The 22,771-nt window shown below is 51.9% G+C and overlaps 1 protein-coding gene across 2 annotated transcripts; it reads right to left on the bottom strand.

Moving 5' to 3' along the window:
- Window positions 1-1,192: 1,192 nt before the first annotated feature.
- LOC144944985 (N-acetyllactosaminide beta-1,3-N-acetylglucosaminyltransferase 3-like) lies at window positions 1,193-16,815 on the bottom strand. 2 transcript variants are annotated; one of them, XM_078873114.1, is made up of 2 exons: window positions 16,647-16,815; window positions 1,193-10,248 (listed from the first exon to the last, which is right to left on the bottom strand). In XM_078873114.1, the coding sequence occupies exon 2, from the start codon at window positions 10,190-10,192 to the stop codon at window positions 9,050-9,052; it is 1,143 nt and encodes a 380-aa protein (XP_078729240.1). In that variant the 5' UTR covers window positions 10,193-10,248; window positions 16,647-16,815; the 3' UTR covers window positions 1,193-9,049. The 2 variants fall into 2 exon arrangements, with proteins under 2 accessions (XP_078729240.1, XP_078729239.1); XM_078873113.1 differs by having other exon boundaries at window positions 1,193-10,244.
- Window positions 16,816-22,771: the final 5,956 nt, after the last annotated feature.

Here is a 22,771-nt window from a genome sequence, read left to right as displayed (position 1 = left end):
CCCGAAAAAAGGAGTCTTGAGGGTCACGTGATCTCAGGCTGCGCGCCGCAAGCGTTGCCTCCGCCACAACAGGGACCCCTGCCCTGTGCCTCATTCCCAGGTCGCTCCGTACCAACCACTCGGAGCGTAACAATGCATCGATTCATCTCGATTCTCTGGGCCCCATGTCTGTATACAAGTCCAAGTCGTGCGATTCATATATGTTTTATGTAATCTGTTCACGCCGGAGGCTGGTACATTCACCACGATGTTACATAAATACAATAGAACGTTCAATTGAATATATTTCGACCCTGAATCGCGACAAGTCAACGCGTTGTCGGGGAGTGCGGGTGTGCATCGTTCCTGCCCAACCACTCATCCCCTCAGTCTTTGTTCCGTTCACACGAGATCAGCGGCATCCTGCTGCCTTAGACCGACGCTCGCCACGTGCTCATTGATCTGGTGTCTCCGTCTCTCAGCGTTGCTCTGCCTCTTGGTCTCTTGCCCTGCGCGTCCATCTGCACGTCCGTCCCCACATTCTTGGGATCTGCCCTCACCATGGGGATGCGTCCTGGCCACCTCATCCGTAATTCTCTCATCTCGTCGTCCATCGCTGCCACCTTAATCGTTTATCTAATCCTCTCCTTTCTAGTTCTCTCTACGCTCTTGTTTTCCCAAAGGACCACCTTGATCCTAACCCACTGCCACTGTGTACAACATCTGTTCCTCGCTTCTTCACCATGCCCAGCATTTAGACCCCATACACAATGAGAATGGTCCCCTCTGCCTCGGTGCTGTATCCAATGTCTGGCAACCGACTCTGGCTGTTCACCAGAGGACGGTCTAGAAACTTCCCAGGAGGAGGAGGGAGCCATCCATACATTTCAATTTTGTACCGTAGACATTTTGCTTGCTTTTTAATATTCCTCTCCGGTTCGCTGAAAAACTAAACTCAGATGCCACATTTCCCCACGTGACAGCTCGATTTGATTGGCTCCGTCAGGTCGTGGAGAATGATTCTCACTTGCAAGAGTGACCTGGGTCACAGAAACGACAAACGCAATACCACAAAGTACAACAATAAAGCAAATAGAAATCAGTTCAAAGAAAACCAAATAGAAATGAGACCAAGAACAAACTAATATTAATATTTGTTCAAAGGCCCGGTCACAACACAGGGCACAAAGAACTACCAATGATGCCAAGGTACACACAGACTGCGCTCTCCAGCTACCTTGAACAAGCTGTGCAAACAGGGGCTGGGGGACAGCACCACGCACGCTGCAGTTGGCGACACCGACAGCTCACTCCACCGACCTCGTGATGCGGGCACCTCCGCAAGGGCGCGTGGCTCGCCCGGCTCGCGACTCCGCTGGCTCCGTGAGCCTCGCCTCGCCGGCCCCACGGTGTGGGGGGACCCATGGCAACGTCGGAATCAATACAGCAACTTTACACGACGCGGTAGGCAGTTAGTTACAGGTCTTGTGTTGGGTCCGAGTGTCTGTATGAGTGTATGTAAATCTACGGGAGTCTACACAATACAATGTTGATTTTCATAGCGTGAATGTGGACGTGTGTTCCTTATTATATTACAAGGACCGTATCCTCGCGACGCCGTAGAGAAACGCTGGTTATGTTTATTTTATGCAGAGGCAGTTATAGGTCTCTTTGTGAGCGTGTGAGTCGATGGAAGCCTTAAAGTCTACACAATACAATGTTGATGTTCATAGGGTGAATGTGGACCTGTGTTCCGTATATCAATATGACCGTATCTTTACGATGCCGTAAATGCACGCTGGGCATGTTTATTCTAGAGAGAGAGAGCGAGGGGTGGTCACAGGTGACGATGAGAATGCTGTCTCTTCGCAACTTTAGCACAATTACGTCGATGTGTCGACGTTCAAGCTGCATTGACTCACAGACGAACCCCTGAAAACCCCCATTCCAGTGTCAACCCCACGGGGATCGATGTGGAGAGCTCCAATCGCCTCCCCGTCACACGTCATGGGACATAAATATCCATGGTGGAATGATTCACCTGTCCGGCAATTAGTGAATCCTCACGTTTCAGGGCTGTGATTTAATCCAAGACTTAAACTTATTATTTGGTGAAGCTTGCTGCTGTGTTGGCAGTGGTGCACAATCACCCTTAACGACAATACAACCTCAACGCGTACCACCACCAATGTGGTGATGGTGATGTTGTAGTAAACTGACTGATATAATCGGCGACGTTTCGGACAATGTCCCTGCTTCCAAACACAACCAATATTTGATATGAATGTATGCCCTATGAAGAAGGGCTACTGCCCGAAACGTCGCCTGTCATATACATCACTTGCATTTTAAGGCCACGGTGTTATTGGCGAAGGCGTTGCGTTTTGTTGTTCATTCAACAGTGGAGGATGTCGTCTCTTGTCGGTCGGCATCGTCTCGTCTGCGTTTGTCTCTCGTCGTCGACGCGTGGCGAGCACGGCTCATGCCGTCGTGCATTCGCTCTGCCGTCCGTCTGCGGCGGCGGAAGAAGAAGACGACGACGTCCCGATGATGACTCTGCTGAAGGTCACCCGATGTAAAGACGAGCGGATTGTAAAGCCGCGTTGCTATACGGGACATCTCCTAGTTAAAGCTGGCCAGTGTGACCACGGGGCAAGCCCAGGCTTTGGCACGAGAAGGACGGTGCTTGTTCTGGCTTGCCACCCTTGATTTACTGAAGCGGTTATGATTACGATACTTTGAAGATATAAAAACCACCATTGTGTGTCGCTCGCCTTCCCGATGACGCCAAGTCGAGCTGATCATCGCCGCGGGTGTCCGAATCGCGGCGTCAGGGTCTACATTTGCCAGATTCAAAGACTACACGCCAAGAATTATGCCGACGTGGTCATTATACACAGCAGCAGCAATCACCGCCCCGTTCTGACAGACCAATGCCCCAAGTCACGCACGAAAATAACACTAATTGTGGTTTCGTGTTGCCGTCACCAGGTTCTACAAAACAATCTTGAACATCCAATAACGAAAGCCTACACCGTGTTTTATAAAGCAATCGTGAGACATCTTGCCCACGTCTTACGCCACGTGACGTCTCTCATTTCACAGGGGCACCTTGGAAACCCGTGGCCAAATTCACGTGAATACACAGGCACTTGGGCCTGTGCCAGCACTCGTGCATTGTATGAATATTTAAATTGGTAAGAGTGCAACGCGTTTCTTGATTTGAGCAACAATATCACTGTAAGAGCATTGTACAATAGGCAATAACTGAGCTACGTAGATCTTTGTTAGAAGCGACCTCGCTATCACAAATGATTGTGGCTTATCACGTGGACATGTAGAGTGGCAGCCACAGTCTGTGAATGCGTGTTTCTAAACGTGGAGAGGAAAACCGGAGCCGGAGAAAAATCCACGCGCCCGCGGGGAGAAAGAGAGACACGCAAACTCCAAATATACAGCAGCAGGCATCAGAGTCGGGCTCGAAGCCACGACCTCATGCATACCAGGCGAGAGGGTTAAAATCTCGCCACCGCGGCGATGATGAAGATGATGGTGGGAGGGAATTCCACAGTGCAGTGCGAGGGGAGAAGTAGAGAGAAGTGTTGTGACCTGCAGTGTGGTTGGTGGAAGAGTGAGTGATTCAGTAAGTGTTGTTGTGGGTAGCGATAGAAGGGTGACAGGGAAGCGATTCACCACCGGTGCGTGCGGGCTGCTGGAAAGATGCAAATCTGGGAGGCTCGCATGTTTAAGAATAAACAACGCACTGCAGTATATATTGTGAGGAGAGACAGACTATTTATTATTTTTCGCACCTTGAGGTATTCGTACCGTGCTGGATTGCGTGCGATAACTGATCAGTATCGAGCATACGCCAGCTAATTTCGCAAATGTCTCAGATTTAGTCGTGATAACGTCCCATATAAACGGAGCTATAAATAGACCCGCATCGCAGCACGGCAGCAGCCCCCGATTCGCACGAAGCTGTCCACAAGCTTCGCCACACAGACGGATGCCTGCGCGAGCATCATAGCAAGAGGCTGCCCCTGCGATGTTGAGAGTGATCACCATCGCCTCTACGGCACAGCAGAGAATCCACATCACCTTGTCCTCCTCCCTCTCCCCTCCACCTCCTCCTCTACTGCAGTCTCACTCGCTGCAGCAGCCAGCAGCAGCAGCGGCGGTGGCCAGCTCGTCTCCCAAAATTAAGCCTCGCGACTCACCATGGCAGATCCCCGGCCACACACGCATCCTGCGGGGCAAAGGCTTCTTCCCCCCTGGCGTGAGATATCAAGTCTTCAATGTCAACCGCGTGGCAACCAGCGGCACATTTTGGAAATTCCCCGCGCTGTCACTGCTATATTACTCACAAGCGAACACATCGTGAAAGACCCACATCAGCGGATCTCTGGGTTCGACCTTTTACAAAGATCATGGGCAACCCTAAACCGCATTCTGCACAAACCGTGGCGGAAATAGATGCCTGATGCAAAACTCTCCAGTTTGCGACTGTGGGTCATCCAGAACAGACCGTACAACATTTAACGATGCGATGAGCGATCCACAAATACAAAGGAGACATCTCCGCAGCGATACACTCCGTTGCTGCTCCTGACGCGGTTACCCGGCTTGACCACCTGAATGTGAAATCGTAGTTGTTGCATCGACATCACATGAAAGAAGATTGCTCAACTCGTCGAGCGCACGTGCTTCTACTGGGTTGGTGAAGGTGGCGGTGCCCAGGGACCAGTGAAGACATCACGACGCGAGCCGCTGGCTGGCCACGGAACTCAGGTCGCCACCCTCACAGCGGAGAGCACGCCAACTGATGCTCTGCTGCTTTTTCTCCTCCCCGGGTAGAATGTTTATAATGAACAGCTCACATAGGCCATGCCGTTTCAGTAAATGTAATTTTTTATTGAGTATTGCACCACCGTGATTTGGAACCGTTCCCTTGGATATATTGTACAATAAACACACATTTCCTGGGTTTAACGCAGGGCTTCATTTCGGCCACGTCTGTACATGTCGGCTGCCCAGAATAGATATATTTTTTCCGTACCTGCCACGTGACATCCAGTAGACTTCTCATCACGGCAGCGGATGCTATGACGACGTGTCAACTGCTCCAGTCGACCGGCGAAAAAATAGTCGGTGTGAAACCAAGCCCTGGGTTAACGTACCACCACCAACGTGAACCCACGATTGCCCCGAACCCGAACGCTAAAGTGCCCGTCACCTCCAGTGCCCCGTTACAGAATCGCTCTCGTCTTACAAGCGCAGAGTGGCGAGGCTCCGAGCTAGAGGGACCCACCAGGTCACTGGCAAATAAACTCCATCCACAGAAGCTTCTGCTCCCGACCCATGTGCGGGTAAGCGTCAGCATTAATGTTACGGTGAAAGGCAATGGGAAAATGTTGCTGTTGTATAGCATTGAGTTTGTCGGTAGACCGACAGGCCTGACTAAGGCTAAGGTGGTGGGAGGGGAGGTACCAGCACCTTGATTGAGGACAGAGGGGGAAGGTGGGATGGGATTCTAAAAGAATGGCGAGAATTTGTTTTTAATGTTCTAATGTGCACTAATGCCTACTTTAATGATGGCGATATTGGCACATTGAATAAAGATTGGTTTATTGAATTTGAGAAGTTCGTTTGGGGAGTAAGTCTGGTGCCTAATGGTGACGAGCCCCAAAAGCGCAGAGAGAACTCAGCATGTGCGAGCGGCCACATCTTCACCGTTGCTTTTTTCTGCCAATGAAGCAGACGTCACTCTTGTTACCGTGGGCGGCGTGAACACGTTCGGTTTAATTCAGAATCAGAATCTTCTACTTTATCCTGGAGGAATCCGATGAGCTGTGGAGCTCTTTGTCACAGATGTCCAGTTGTCAAATGCATCCCATGCCGGACGTCGCTCGAGCGTTCCCCGTCAATAAACCCTCCTCCTCGCCACTTGTCGGGCTTTACGACTGAAGTTCCCGTCTCCCCAAGACCATTGGTGCCCACTTTGCGATGCAGGGCACTACATTCATAACCGACCCGTACGGAGATCGTATTCATAATTAACAGCGCCGACGTGAACAGTCGCCTGCGTAATTGATGGGCATGCCGTACAGGCAAACGCCATAAAAGATCACCTCGGCCTGTAAACCAAGTTGTTTTTACAAGTCGGCACGGAATAAAAATTTAACTAATTTGGTTATTAAATGGGCGGCTGTTCGCAAGCACAGCAAACAAACCCCGACACGTCCATCCATGATGACACTTTGGCCTTAAAAGGAAAGACGGAGGGCCACTGCCCCAAACTTTGCCCATTATATAACAAACACAAGTTCTTTCAAGACCAGTGTTATTGACGAATGTGGTGAGCTTTTTCATTCAAGTAAACAGATATTAAATCATCCATAATCGAGGTGGCTTGGCTCTCCAACACACCGGCGTGCTGTATTCGTGACGAATTGGAACGTTCTGTTTACGTGACAACCCTTACTAGTTGGCTGTGTATGGTGGTGGTGGGTTTTAACGACACATTTATATATTTACACGATCTAACCCTAAAACCTCTATTATGGATGATATTGGTCGCGAAAGCCTACGTGTTAAACTGATGTTAAATCGCTTAATTTTGTAACTACTTATGTGGGTTCGGTTTGTGCAATTTTGTGTAGATGCAGCTCACCTATTTATACCCAAAAATCGCTATACTATATAATGCGGCTTTGAATGCACTCGAGATGTGGCGATGCGGCCAGACGTGGAGCTCACTGTGTGTAATGTACGCACCTCTCGGCAGGCAGCTGCCTCGCGCGGATTCGCTTTGTGTGCCACATCTTTGGAAGGAATCTATCTACTGGCGCATAGATCGAGGGAAACCGGCATTTTGTTTACATGCAATGCAGTTCCTATTATACAAACGGCTTCAAGGGAATCGCATAATGCCGTATAGTTGTACACACACATATGTAATGCACGTATAACGGTAGTGGCGGCGTTCACACAAGTTGCATCTCACAATCACCAAGCAGCCCACGGCCAAGTGGGAAGGTAGCAGCCAGGCGGTGAGCTGGTGTTACCAACAATTGCCCAAGCTCTGCGGTCCTCGATATATCAAGACGTTTTAAGCCAATTATTTAGTGTTTATACGTGTGGGAGGAATCTGGAGCATCTGGAGAAAACCCATGCTTGTTCACCTTTTCTGGAATACCAGGGTATGTCACCTCTTCGACGCTCACGGGAAAGGAGTTTCACAACATTTGTGCGATTCACCAACCCTTGCCTCCCACAGGGCCAGGTTTCAGGTGTGCATAGCCATCACCACCCGGCAAATAATCAAGAATTACCAGAGACATCCCACCGCGTGGTACACGGGTATGCACTTTTGCGATTAATATCTCAGCCACCTATTTCATATAGATAAAAAAAGGTATTTGTCTCGTCTCTGTACCGAAAAAAATGGTCTGTATCCTGTGCTTAGTGAATATTTCAACATTTGCTCCGATCAAGGCCTAGGGAAGGTTTCCTTCTTCGATCTACTGGGGCCTCACGTTTTCCTTGACTGGCCAGGGTAGCAATGGCGCGGACACGGGCAACATCTTTCAGAGCAAGAGCTAGAATTAATTAAATTAGGTGCTTCACATTTTAATAATCTATGTTCACGTAATAATTACAATGATGGAATACTGTGCACTAGTTGTGTATTGTACTGTACGTATACACTCACAGCACATTAGTTGATCCACTGCTGGATGAGGGCCTCGCTATGTGGAGTAGGCCACGGAGGGAGCGCAGACATTGGAGCACAGGACAGTAGAGAACAACAGTGGAAGTTACTGCATCAGTCTCTACTGAAAACGCAGGCTTGCCGCAACCCACACCGCCGACTACGTAACGGTGGTCATCCCATCCGGTGCCATCGCCTACGGCCAGCCTGTGTAGTCGACTTCCCAGGATCTCATGAGACCCGGCACATTTCAAGTGTATCGGTCATCAGCCAATTTTATGGTGAGGGAAAGCTAAAGATGCAGCTCCGCAGGAAGGGGGCCCCCCCACGAGAGGTTATTTTGGCCTACTCTTCCATGCTGGGTGTTATCGTGTGACCGTAAATTGGCGTGGATTTCCCTGCTGATCCAACCAGGTCGGCCTGGGCCTCGCCTAACCCCCGAGCCGGGGGTCATCATTCCGGGGCCGATCTCAGCAGTGGCGCAGCACCCCGGCTCTGGCGCCACGCCACCAGGGCACAGGAGTGGGGGGGCGGGCGGCATGGCGCGCACGCCACACGCAGAGCGCGTCGGTACGAGCGACACCACGAGTGCCGGGTCCCGGTGGCTTAGGCTGCCTGGCCGCTCCATTGTGGGGATGGGCCGGGGACTGGACCGGGTCCCAGCGCTTTACACACGGTGCGTAGAGAGATGCGGTTAACACAGCATAAATTAAAATGCATAAATATAGCGTGCGGTTGCGCACGTGGTATTGTGACGTTGCAAATGCCACCGGTGTCATCGCACAGTTAAAAAACGACGTCACAAGCGGGCACCAACATCTTTGCCGTCCATGCCCCGATCGCAGGAGAAGTCGGACTTGGCCTTTCCACGCAGTCCGATTGCCTACGCATCAACTTCATCCGGTGACTTCAGAGCACCCATGTTCAGTAGCAGCATGTGCAGTCTCAGCGAACGTGGAACGTTAGGTCAACGTTGGACCAACCATATGCCAACGATGGCCCAGCGTTGTCGGCTTACTTGGAAGGCACAGGTAATAACACAGGCGACGAGTGAAACACCTGTGGGGAGATAAAAAAAAAACATCTCGCAGCCCATTTGGTCGCCTGGCAACCAACGGGCCCTGCCCGCGAGACAAATACACTTCTAATTCGGTATGTAACGAGGCCTTAATCCCTCACTGCAACCACCATTCCGAGTCTAGAGATAGAGCCATGGGGGAGTGGGGGGGGGAATGGAGGCGTCTCTCCGGTAGAATCATGCCCACGCTCCTCCGTCACATTGGCACTCGTAAGGGTGTGGTAAATAATAATCCGTGAAAAAAATAACCGCAGTCAATCTCTTCCACCGTTCACGTCCTACTTCTTCTCCAGATCCTGCGTGATCTTCTGCCACATGACCATGATCTCGTTAGGGTCGAACTTGTGCACGCAGATGAGCTCATTGAGGACGTAGTTGTTGGGCAGCGCATCGCGGTTCGAGGCCAGGAGGGCATCCACACCGTACGTTCTGAAGCCCAGGTGGTTGATGACCTTGACGTGCGTGGACTCGGCGCACAAGCCGAAGAAGACGTCGTCGATGGGGAAGATTTCGAGCGAGTACGACGCGTTGAGGAACTTGAGCGCCGTCGAGCCGGCCATTGCAAGCCCGCCGCCGCCTACGTACGCCGGGTACGTCGAGTGCGGCCACAGCTGCTTGGGCACGTAGTACTTGCTGGGCACGTAGCGCACGGGCGGCGTGTCGTCGATGATGTGCCCCACGTAGAGGTCGCCTCGTGGGTACCCGAGCAGCAGCTCCGCCAGGTTGACGGTGTGCAGAAACATGTCGTCGTCCCCGTTGTAGATGAAGGCCGCGTGCGGGCAGCTGTGGTTGAGCCAGTGCAGGAAGTTGACCTGCTTCACCGTCAGGTTCAAGAAGGTGTCCAGGAAGCCCCATTGCAGGATGTCGCCGTTCTTGGCGGCCTCCTCTCGCAGGAAGCGGTTGTAGAGGGGGCGGCGCGCCTCGTTGTCGGAGACGCCTATGAGGAAGAGCAGCCGCACCTGCAGGCCTCTCACCGCCACCTCCTGGCCCCACGTCTGGCGGATGGCGTGCCGCTTGCTGTAGCTCTCCGACAGCGACTTGATGACGAGCAGCAGCAGCGGCTGATCGGGTTTCACGCCGGCACACTTGTTGGGCTGGTCGATGATAATGGGGAAGCGGCGGCAGTGGCGGTACGTCATGAACTGCTGCATGTGCTGGGGCAGCGAGCCAAAGTCGGCCACTTCGGCCGCGATGTTGGCACGTGGATAGCACGGCTCCGTGTAGTTTTCGGCGGGCTTGGACGGCAGTGCCGGCATTTCCGGCAACGCCGGCAATGCCGGCAACGCCGGCGCCGTGGGCCCCAGGCCCCTTATCGCCTCGAGCCACGGCATAAGGTTTTCGACGCCGTGCAGCGTGAAGAGGAAGGAGGCCACCATGATGACCGAGAGGACACAGATGACGTACTTGCGTGGGATCGGCATGCTCGCGGAGGGGGGGGGGGAGCACGGTCAGCGACGGCGCCGGTTTCCACTGCTGCCTCCATAGCCAGAGGATGGGGTGCAGGGAAAAAAAGAAATACAAATTAACACAAACATTGGGTTGGGTCCAGCAATTTCAGTCAGGATATATTTAGTGAATTTCCAGCGCCGACCCCGTGACCTCATGGCCCTGGTGATCACGCGCGGCATGGGCGGCAACGCAGGAGACCCCACGGCGGGCAGCGCGACAAACCGGAGAGCGCCGTTAAAAAACTACAATCCCCGCGACGCTTCCGTGACGGGGACATAAAAAAAACCCTTGCACACATCGCCACCCCCATCATCAACACCATCATCCCAAGCAGGTGTGTTGGCCACAAATAGAATGAAAGACGAAAGATGAGAACGAGATTAAGAAAGCACCAGTGGAACATCAAATACAAACACCCGCTCTCGGCAGCTGCAGAACCCGCCTGCCAACAAGGGCATTCGATTAATGTTGATAACGTTATTAAAACTACATTACTAACTAGTTACTACAAACCATGTATTTCTAACCATTGTATCTCTAGGCATCACTGCCTGCTTCTTTCTGCTCACCTGTGAGGACTCGCTTATGACATCACAACACCTATTTCAGCCCCAAGACTGGAGTCGGCATTTTCCCAATTCTGGCAGCTGCCTGATGGTGCTGGCTGTAACTATCAGTGAGAGGTCCTCACCCAATTGTTGAATGTGTGTGGACCGCTCTCAAGCAACTCCGGTGGTGCTGCTGAACCAGTGATAAACTGGCTACGTTTATTAATCACGTAACGTCATCAATTAGTTGCCGGGTGGAGGAGGGTGTACGACACACATCGTAATCACGCGGAGATCTGACGCAGTCAATTATGAATCACACTACTGGTTGTGAAAGCCTGTGTGTTCAAATCACCAGAACCTCCACGCCACATCCTGTCCTCACGTTTCTCATTATTGTAGCCGTCTACTTTACAAGTTCACGACAACATGGCCACAAGGTGGTAAATGTATTATGAACTTCTTTCGTGCCGTACATCGCCAACCGTGCTCATCGGAGGTGCGAGGAAGGACAACAAAGTACACACAAAAAACTGTTCTAAATAAATTTGTTTTCAATCGAGGTTTAAAAGTACATAGCTCCAGTGGCTTCCTAATATCGGAAGGAAGAGCGCTCCAGACGGCCGCAGAAGTGCATCTGAAAGCGTGCGATGCAGTGCCCGTCTTTGTTCAATGTCCAGCCAAAATATTCGCAACACGTGTGGCATATAAGCTGAACGTCGCAAGGTATCTGAATAGCCTGCCACTTGGAAGGCAGTTAGAAAGTGCAATCTGCCAGGCACAGATTCGGCTATTTGTTTGCTCAATTTTCCAAAATGTCATATAATAAATTAATCTAAATGTAAAAAAATTAACCTTTCATCATCATGATGGCTGCCCGGGGTCCAAGCACAGCGTCTCCCTTGCCACAGGGGCTCGGTGGCCTCTCGACACGCAAGAGAAACACCGGCTGCTGTGGAAATGTTTTTTTATTTCATTCATATATTTCACTTGGGAAATTGCCTTCAGATGAAACATCTCCGTTTGCCAATGTGTCTAGGATGCCAGTTGACACGCACACACATGTAATTGCACGTGCACCATACTCATATACAACCACACATAAACTATACACACTCATAAACATAGACACAAAGAGCGAGCACCTACGAAGGCCGGAAATGCACACGAGAGGGTGGGTGACTAGCATCACGCCCGGCCGCCTCGTGACGATGTTTACACATCACACCAGATACTCATTTGCGGCTGAGTCGACCAAGGGGAGGCCCAGGACCGGTGTGCGCTGATAACGCGCTCAGCCGTGGATATATCTCGTCACGATCAGATTGCCTGGGCATGCAAGCGAATGTTCAGCGCCGCTTCCGTGTCGTGGTGCGGCCAAACCGGCCGAGAGGCTTTGCGGTCGCCGCTGCGGACAGGACGAACCAGCTGGGCTGCTTCTCTCGCGAGGGCGTCCCTCGGGTCTCACGGCACGCCGCGTGAAAGCATCGACGAGCGAGACACGGCGCCGCTACCTCGCGTGTTCTCACGTCACGAGGGCGTTCTCAGGACGGGGGTCGCGTCGTGTATTCTGAAGAGCAAATGTAAAGGTTTAGAAAAAAAATAACCGTTGTGACGTTTCTTTTGTTTAACCGGGTGAAAACTCAGAAAGCAGGATTTGCAAGAGTGACATCGGTCACGGTAAGGACAAAAGCCAAAGAAGTAAAAAATAAAGTACAGCAATTAGGCCAATAGAAATCGGCGCAAAAACAACTGCGATTGTAAAGCGCGAACGAGGAGAGTAGATCTCGTGGCCCTACACAGCCCGACCCCAGCAGTGTGATCATTGCCACGATTCCGGATCACGAGTTCACGGGGGAGGCTCCACATCGTGCGAGCGACAACCGTAGCCAGGCGTTAGCCCGCCGGGTTCCACGTGCAGCCTTTGAGAGCGGCATGTGGGAGGAGTTGAAAGAGATAATGGGGGATCAATTAAATCTCACGAATAGCGACAATAACACGTTCGTCAACAACGCTCCATGTCGCTATGGGACCCCTTTGCCAGTATGAAGACGATGCATACTGTATCTTGATAATGATATCTTGATATCATATTGAATATCTTTAAACCTTTATCATTCAGTCTTGACTTTTATGAAAGAGTCCCATAGCTATGAATATATCATGATCAACGCACACGTGTGTGCGTTGATCATGATATATTGATATCAGGTCTTGATAGCAATCAACATCATTGAATACTCCACGGTTGTGGCCTTAAAAGGAAACAAAATACACAAATAATAGGGGGACGTTTAGGGAAATGGCCGTGGTTATCTCAACAATGGGAAACAAATATATAATGATGTAATATGTAATTGTGATAGTCGCCCGAAATCGAGCACTGCTGATGTGATTGTATCACACGTCACAGTTCCGGGGTGTGAACGGAAGCCATTTGATTGACAGGAGAATATGAATTTAAATAGTAGAGTCTGGTCAGAGACGGCGCCCCCACAGTCTACGTCCCGAGACTAGGAGAGAGCGGGCCGATCACGGCTCGGCTCAACCTCTGGCTCGGCTCAACTCTGGCTCGGCTTAGTTACCAGCTGATTTTCGGATGTGAATCGGCCACCTTTCGTTTACACGATTTGCCCCGACAGATCGATGATAAAGGTGCCGGAAGGGTAAAGGCGGAATCATCGTGCGCAAAATTCTCGTGGTTCCGCACATTCCACCGATCCCCGTCTAAACCTGATTCAAGTGAATTCCATCGCCACTGCACGACCGCCGTGGTGTTGGCTCCAGGCGAGCCGCAACAGCAGACGCGGATTCCAGACGCTTCCCCTGCCGGACGAGGGTGGGGGCTCCACCCCCATCACCCCCCCCCCATACGCGTCACCTATGGGGGGGTGATGGGGTGGGGGCTCCACCCCCATCAAGACAACGTTTCGGGCAATGGCCCAAATTCACAGCGCGTGCATGTTTTGCTGTGCTATGAAGGCTTACTACCCGAAACGTCGCCTATCTAATGTTTAAAGCCAAAGTGTGTGTTTTTTTTTATTGACGAACGTGTTTAGTTTGTTTATTTACTGTGCTCATGCGCCACTCTAACGCAGCAGCGGCAGCAGGAGATTAGCCAAAAGGAATCGTATTTTAGATTACTGCACCGGTTACATAAGTCACGTTCTCAGGTAGGGCTGTGTGCATCAGTGGTTTTACGTGGAAACGTTCATTCACTGTAGAGGTGAATATTCCGAGCATGAACGTGGGACCCGCGCTCTGGAACCCAAAGGCGACACAGCTGCTCACTCCCGTCACGCACAGAATCCACGAGTACCCCCCACTCCATCGATGAACTGTACTCCGGCAGAAGCAGTCGGCTCAAGTTCCCAAGTGACAACATCAATACGCAGACAAACGCGCCTCCTCCCCGTGTCCCTGTAACGAGGCCCGTCTCTGCAGAACGCGCCTCGCCCCCCCGGGGGTCCCGCCCTACGAGTTGGACCCCCCTTGACAACCACCACGAGATGTTTTTCAACAACAGTGTAATATAACTAAAACACGTATTTTACGAAGACGGAGCGCCGCTACAGCGTGACATGTTTGAGACCGCATTGATTTGATTTTGACAACATGAGCCGCGATATTTAACAGCCGAGGTGCGACCGTGCGAGACAAATCAAATATCAACCCCTAAGCTGATGACGTTGCCACTGCGCCACTGGTCCCTGCCTATGAACATCTGACAGTTCACCAGCATTAGGTGCAGCACGCCTGAATGTCAAACCCGGTTCAGAGTTCTGCTTGCGCTGAACCAAAGCCGCAGTCGCCAGAAAGGCCGTGCGTGTCTAAGAGACAGACTTGTAGTTCCATGTGGAGGGACGGAGATGGATGTGGAGGAGGCGCGCGCTGCCTCCAGTGCTCTAGCCCTGCCCCTTGGCCCCTGTGCTGGGCAGGGAGTTGCCACCGTGCGGCTCCCCTTGTGACACGTACCGATACAACTAGTTCAATGTTGATTTTAAGCTGTCGCGACTGCAGGAATCCATACTCTTTGGTTCTTTCGGTAAAGTCACGTGCGTATAAAGTAACAATGAACTCGTTCTGTTGTCCAAGCAGAGGCCCACTATGCGGCAGCTTTATTTCAGAAGCGACCTGGCCACACATTGCAGGGTGCTTCATCGTTTTTAATGGAAAAAGAACGGATGATACACTGTAACATGATGACAAATGTTAATAGCTTTAAAAAGTCAGTTCACCATCGTTGTCAACGCGTGCCTGGAATCTGGCCCAGGTGGTCTCCAGAGCCCGGAGGCACATTTCTCGTGGTATTGTTGCAAATTCTTACAAGTGTAAAAAACATGTTTGAAGCACCCTGCACAGCTCAACTAAATGTCTTCTGTGGAGACCCCGGAGAGCAATCCACGCCGTCACGGGGGGAGAGAGAGAGAGACACGCAAACTCCAGAAATAAAGAGGCGTCAGGGTCGGGATCGAACCCATGTCCTCCTGTGTACCAGGCGAGGTAGTAAACATCTCATCACCGTGGTGAGATGGGGAAGATACAGAGGCCATCTCCCATCACGAGGCTGCCTGCGGCACTCGCCTGGTGACAACAGCACCACGGGAGAGGCAGCCGCCTCAAGAGACCAGCGATGGTGGGCACGGGTAAGACGGGCACGCGAGAAGACAGGTGAGAGACATCAAGCGGTGGGGCACAGGTGAGAGACACCAAGTGGTAGAAACAGGTGAGAGGTGGACACAGGTGAGAGACACCGAGAGGTGGGTCACAGGTAAGATCACGGGATGGGTGAACGAGCTGTATATTGATCCATAAGAGAGTTTTTTTGTGTTAGATCGCGTAAATATATAAATGTGTCGTTAAAACCTTACCACCACCCGACACAGCCAACCAGTAAGGGTTGTCACGTAAACAGAACGTGCCAATTCGTCACAAGTACAGCACTGACCGGTGTGTTGGAGAGCCAAGCCACAACATTTACAATCCGAGTACGACGTGTCGCCAGTAATTACAACCAGCTTCATCAGGCGACAGCCAAATTCGTGGACAAGTCTAACTGTTTCATTCCTTATCTAGAGGCGTAGATGTGGTGACCACCCTTCTGCGCTCCTGCACAATGTGGGGGGGGGGATTACTGAGGCAACGTACATTATGTGCATTATGCGAGCCCTTTCAACTAGTCCTTCCTGTCTATTGTGTTTGATAAAATGTCCCTACCAACGGTAATCCCTATTGAAGTACGTTGCTCTTTGTAGGAATGCATTTAAATAATGTTTTATTTGATGATTCGCTTCCGCGCAGCACTAAGGCGGTAGCGATTCGATTAAAGTTATTTAGATTTATTTCAATTTCGATAGATTCTCCTTGTTGGCACGCGTGTTCTGCTACTGCTGACAGTTGTATTTGGGAGAATTTAATATTTCTCTGATGTTCTTTTAGTCTCGTGCTGATCATTCGTCCTGTTTGCCCAACATAACATTTACCACACGTGCAGTGAATCCTGTACACACCTTCTGTTGATAGCTTCGGCAATGCATATTTTGTACCAGATATTAATTTCTGTATTTTATGTACCGTGCCAAATCTGACTAGGATGTTTTGTTTTTCTATACATCTGGCGAGTTTATAAATTACTCCTGCAATGTACGGCATTTTTGTCGTTTTAATTACTTGGGCAGTTTCAATGCTTATCTTAGATTTGGTTTTGGTGTTCAGAAGCGTGGTCACAATCAGTCCAGGAGGCGCAGGGTGGGGAGCACGAGGACACGGGGACACGGAGACACGGGGACACGGAGACACGGGGGGGACACTGAGACACTGAGACACGGAGACACGGGGACACGGGGACACGGGGACACGGGGGACATGGCGCACTTACCCAGGCAGCTCGGGTCGCGTCTGCCGGCACACGGAGATGGCGAACTCGTGGGGCTGCTGGGGGCTGCTGGAATCAACTGGAGGTGACCCGCCGGAGCTCCCTCCCGTTCACCGGCGATGACAGCGCCAGATTGGTGGGCGCACGGACCGCGCCGGTTTCTGAGGGCTACACGTGGCGGGGCCTCGTCGCAAGGGGCGGAGCCTTTCACAAAGGGGGCGAAGCCTAACGAGTGTTCGGGTCTAATTTGCATATTCAAGTCGAGGGGGGAGGGAGGGGGGGCTGAATACATGGAAGGGGCTTGTGGGATTGGGGCGTGGTTCTTGCGTTAGGTGGGTAAAGGCCAGTCGGGGTTTTATGTTGCACTAAAATTTCAACATCCACAAAAGAGGTTTTTTGGGTTAGAATGCGTAAATATATAAATGTGTCGTTAAAACCCGCCGCCACCCGACACAGCCAACTAGTAAGGGTTGTCACGTCAACAGAACGTGACCAATTCGTCACTAGTACAGCACTAGTGTATAGTGTAGTGTATAGTAGTGTAGTGTATAGTAGTGTAGTGTATAGTGTAGTATATTAGTACAGCACTAGTGTATAGTGTAGTGTATAGTAGTGTAGTGTATAGTAGTGTATAGCAGAGGTGGGACAAAGTCATTGTTATGCAAGTCCAAGTCGAGTCGCAAGTCATCAAATTCATGACTCGAGTCTGACTCGAGTCCAAGTCACATGACTCGAGTCCACACCTCTGGTGTATAGTATACTAGTACAGCACGAACCGGTGTGTTGGAGAGCCAAGCCACAACATATACAATGTGAGTACGACGTTTCGCCAGTAACTACAACAGCTTGAGGCAAATCTGAACAAGGGTGATTTATCGCAGTGGTCCTTGTTTGGTAGATCTAAATACTCTGTGGCTCTTTCGGTAAAGTCACGTAGAAGGGAAGTAATAAAATAATAAAAAATAAAACATAATAAAATAAAATAATTCTCACGACGTTTCGGCTACAACGCAAGCAGCCGTCTTCAGGTGAAGAATGAGACACTGCCAAGCTAGGAGCTTATATATAAGCTGGGTTGGAGGTGGAAGAAGAGCGCCACCTCCAACCCAGCTTATATATAAGCTCCTAGCTTGGCAGTGTCTCATTCTTCACCTGAAGACGGCTGCTTGCGTTGTAGCCGAAACGTCGTGAGAATTGTTTTATTTTATTATGTTTTATTTTTATTATTTTATTACTTCCCTTCTACGTGACTTTACCGAAAGAACCAAGAAGATGAATCCCTGCAGTCACGAAAGCTTTAAATCGAAAAATAGACGACGTGACTTTACCGAAAGAACCAAAGCGTCATTCCTGCAGTCACGAAAGCTTTAAATCAAGATCTAGATAGTTGAGTTTGTATGTCAGTGTCAGGTGTTATGTTTGAAGGAAAGCCCCGTGGGCTTCAATGTTGGACCACTGCGCCCGCAAGCGCTTGGGCAGGGAGACACGGGGCCACAAACTTCTCCCTCCACATGAGACATACGTTCACGTATCCACATACTTCTGTGTATACGTGTACTGCACATATACCATACACGTCCAGTCAGCCACGCGGCCTGGTGCTGCTCACAGACAGGCCAAGCCACTTGCCATGTTCTCTGAAGATTCGCCTGTTTCGCCTGGCCGACACTTCCCATGTATGACCAGTGGACACTTGAATTAGTCGTACGGTATTTTTCTTTCCAAACTTCATGCATGGCGCACTGATATCCCTGGATGAATTGCGCCTTATGCATGAGTATTACTATGTGGCGGTGACGTCACCTCGATGCTTGCGCCAGGCTAGGTGCACCTTGAGGCCGTCACGTGAAGTGTGGAAGGGTGTCGTTTCTGGCAGGTCACGGGACAGACTGACAAGCCAAGGGTTGACTGCTGAGATGACTGACAGATGGACCAACTGTGTTCCACCCTGGGCCAACTCGCTACGTTTAATCCACCGGGCACTCTGCTCGTTGTTGTGAGAAGTCGCTCCTCCGCCCTCCATTGTTGTTTGAGGGCGACTGCCTCCAACTGCCCAGTAGCAGCGTCCTTCACGAGGCTCCTCCATGGTGCACTCACTACCTGCATGAGACGCGGGAGAAAGCTGTGGCACTCTTTGGGGCTCACTGGCGAAAGATACAAATCATCCGCTGAACAATGCCTCCTCCTCCTCTGAGATGTTCTTCAACCTCGTCACCGGCCAGGCACATCGACTCACGGAACTCGGGGTCCGGCCAGGATATAAGACCGAACCTGTTTCGCACCACTTTGTTTTTGTTCGATCGTAAAAGTTCAGATTCATTCCTGAGGCCACCAAATATCACGAGGAGTCAGCCTCTGCGCTTGAGCTGTGCCTGCATTGTAACGTCTTGACACTAGACTTTTAGAATCTTCACCTTGGATTTCCAGAAATAAATAAAATGACAAATGAGAAAAACGACAACAACAACAATTAAATGAATAGCGGCCGGTGTGAGCAGAACTCCATCCTCTGTCCCCATAGCACGTCCACTATGCTGGTGAACTGTGGTGGTGGTCCACTGTGGTGGACTGTGGTGGTGGACTGTGGTGGTGGTCCACTGTGGTGGACTGTGCTGGTGGACTGTGGTGGAGGTCCACTGTGCTGGTGGACTGTGGTGGAGGTCCACTGTGGTGGACTGTGGTGGTAGTCCACTGTGGGTGGTGGACTGTGGTGGTGGACTGTGGTGGTGGACTGTGGTGGTGGTCCACTGTGGTGGAGGTCCCCTGTGGTGGTGGACTGTGGTGGAGGTCCACTGTGGTGGAGGTCCACTGTGGTGGACTGTGCTGGTGGACTATGGTGGAGGTCCCCTGTGCTGGTGGACTGTGGTGGTAGTCCACTGTGGGTGGTGGACTGTGGTGGTGGACTGTGGTGGTGGTCCACTGTGGTGGAGGTCCATTGTGGGTGGTGGACTGTGCTGGTGGACTATGGTAGAGGTCCACTGTGGTGGTGGTCCACTGTGGTGGAGGTCCACTGTGGTGGACTGTGGTGGAGGTCCACTGTGCTGGAGGTCCACTGTGGTGGACTGTGGTGGAGATCCACTGTGGTGGAGGTCCACTGTGCTGGTGGACTGTGGTGGAGGTCCACTGTGGTGGAGGTCCACTGTGCTGGAGGTCCACTGTGGTGGACTGTGGTGGAGGTCCACTGTGGTGGAGGTCCACTGTGGTGGAGGTCCACTGTGCTGGTGGACTGTGGTGGAGGTCCACTGTGGTGGAGGTCCACTGTGCTGGTGGACTGTGGTGGAGGTCCACTGTGGTGGAGGTCCACTGTGCTGGAGGTCCACTGTGGTGGACTGTGGTGGAGGTCCACTGTGGTGGAGGTCCACTGTGGTGGAGGTCCACTGTGGTGTAGGTCCACTGTGCTGGTGGACTGTGGTGGAGGTCCACTGTGGTGGAGGTCCACTGTGTTGGTGGACTAAGGTGGATGTCCACTGTGGTGGAGGTCCACTGTAGTGGAGGTCCACTGTGGTGGACTGCTACGATTTGTTGGCATTTCAGCCACGGTTCCTTTGACTCCCGAAATACATTGAACTAAAAAAAGATTCCGGTTGTAATAATAAGCCACCAAGGAGATGGTTGAGCAGCACAAGCCACATTCCATCTCTAATGTTTATTGCTGTGCGTGCATTCAACAAAACCCACATTGTAAGTTTGGCTCACTGGTGAGTATCAGGTGTGCACGTCCATCGAGATTACACAATGACTTGACGTGAGAGCTTTATGGAGGCTTCCTCCTTCTGTTCCTCACGAGTTCCGGGTTTATGAGTGACCAGGGACAATGAGCCGCGAACCCCGCAGCTCAAGAGGTCACGAAAGGTTCGCGGGGTGAGTTGGCGACAAGTCCCGACAGCCACGGGTCCTTTAACAACAACAAATTCGTTCCTGCGGAGCGAAACAAAACGCACGGCTCCTCGCCACGACGCTTCGTGCACAGAGTGGCGTCGTGACCAACGTGGCACCCCTCGCTGATTCACCCTGGTTGTGTTTGTGCTTTACGGGTGGATTCAGATTACGCAACACACACCTCACGCTCACGTCTCCACCTGCCTCGTCTGTAATGGGAGAGGCTGTCGCCCACCTCCCACGCGTGGGGTTTCTCCGGATGATCTGGTTTCCTGCCACGCAAAGTTTGTGGGGAGTATTCGTCATTTTCTATACCTTTGGGGCAAAAGCAATTAGAAACTAACACGTATTACCCAGGAACAAAAATCGTGTTCCGTCGCGTTATCCAACATCGCAACATCGCCCTCTCCTGTGAAGGTCTGGCATTGCCCTCTACTGTGAAGGCCTGGCATTGCCTTCTACTGTGAAGGCCTGGCATTGCCCTCTACTGTGAAGGCCTGGCATTGCCCTCTACTGTGAAGGCCTGGCATCACCCTCTACTGTGAAGGCCTGGCATTGCCCTCTACTGTGAAGGCCTGGCATTGCCCTCTACTGTGAATGCCTGGCATTGCCCTCTACTGTGAAGGCCTGGCATCACCCTCTACTGCGAAGGCATGGCATTGTCCCCTACTGTGAAGGCCTGGCATTGCTCTATACTGTGAAGGCCTGGCAATGCCCCCTACTGTGAAGGCCTGTCATTGCCCTCTACTGTGAAGGCCTGGCATTGCCCCCTACTGTGAAGGCCTGGCATTGCGCTCTACTGTGAAGGCCTGGTATTGCCCTCTACTGTGAAGGCCTGGCATTGCCCTCTACTGTGAAGGCCTGGCATTGCCCCCTACTGTGAAGGCCTGGCATTGCCCCCTACTGTGAAGGCCTGGCATTGCCCTCTACTGTGAAGGCCTGGTATTGCCCTCTACTGTGAAGGCCTGGTATTGCTCTCTACTGTGAAGGCCTGGAATTGCCTTCTACTGTGGAGGCCTGGCCTTGCCCTCTCCTGTGGAGGCCTGGTATTGCCCTCTACTGTGAATGCCTGGTATTGCCCTCTACTGTGAAGGCCTGGTATTGCCCTCTACTGTGAATGCCTGGTATTGCCATCTACTGTGAATGCCTGGTATTGCCCTCTCCTGTGGAGGCCTGGTATTGCCCTCTACTGTGAAGGCCTGGTATTGCCCTCTACTGTGGAGGCCTGGTATTGCCCTCTACTGTGGAGGCCTGGTATTGCCCTCTACTGTGGAGGCCTGGTATTGCCCTCTACTGTGGAGGCCTGGTATTGCCCTCTACTGTGAAGGCCTGGTATTGCCCTCTACTGTGAAGGCCTGGTATTGCCCTCTCCTGTGGAGGCCTGGTATTGCCCTCTACTGTGGAGGCCTGGTATTGCCCTCTACTGTGGAGGCCTGGTATTGCCCTCTCCTGTGGAGGCCTGGTATTGCCCTCTACTGTGGAGGCCTGGTATTGCCCTCTACTGTGGAGGCCTGGTATTGCCCTCTCCTGTGGAGGCCTGGTATTGCCCTCTCCTGTGGAGGCCTGGTATTGCCCTCTCCTGTGGAGGCCTGGTATTGCCCTCTACTGTGAAGGCCTGGTATTGCCCTCTACTGTGGAGGCCTGGTATTGCCCTCTCCTGTGGAGGCCTGGTATTGCCCTCTACTGTGGAGGCCTGGTATTGCCCTCTACTGTGGAGGCCTGGTATTGCCCTCTCCTGTGGAGGCCTGGTATTGCCCTCTCCTGTGGAGGCCTGGTATTGCCCTCTACTGTGAAGGCCTGGTATTGCCCTCTCCTGTGGAGGCCTGGTATTGCCCTCTACTGTGGAGGCCTGGTATTGCCCTCTCCTGTGGAGGCCTGGTATTGCCCTCTCCTGTGGAGGCCTGGTATTGCCCTCTACTGTGGAGGTCTGGTATTGCCCTCTACTGTGGAGGCCTGGTATTGCCCTCTCCTGTGGACGCCTGGTATTGCCCTCTACTGTGGAGGCCTGGTATTGCCCTCTCCTGTGGAGGCCTGGTATTGCCCACTACTGTGGAGGCCTGGTATTGCCCTCTACTGTGAAGGCCTGGTATTGCCCTCTACTGTGAAGGCCTGGTATTGCCCTCTCCTGTGGAGGCCTGGTATTGCCCTCTCCTGTGGAGGCCTGGTATTGCCCTCTACTGTGGAGGCCTGGTATTGCCCTCTACTGTGGAGGCCTGGTATTGCCCTCTCCTGTGGAGGCCTGGTATTGC

Source organism: Lampetra fluviatilis, chromosome 36 (assembly GCF_964198595.1).
Source record: "Lampetra fluviatilis chromosome 36, kcLamFluv1.1, whole genome shotgun sequence".
In the NCBI taxonomy this organism is placed as follows: domain Eukaryota; kingdom Metazoa; phylum Chordata; class Hyperoartia; order Petromyzontiformes; family Petromyzontidae; genus Lampetra; species Lampetra fluviatilis.
The sequence above is the reverse complement of the archived record's forward strand: the minus strand, read 5'-3'. Positions and strand labels throughout refer to the sequence as shown.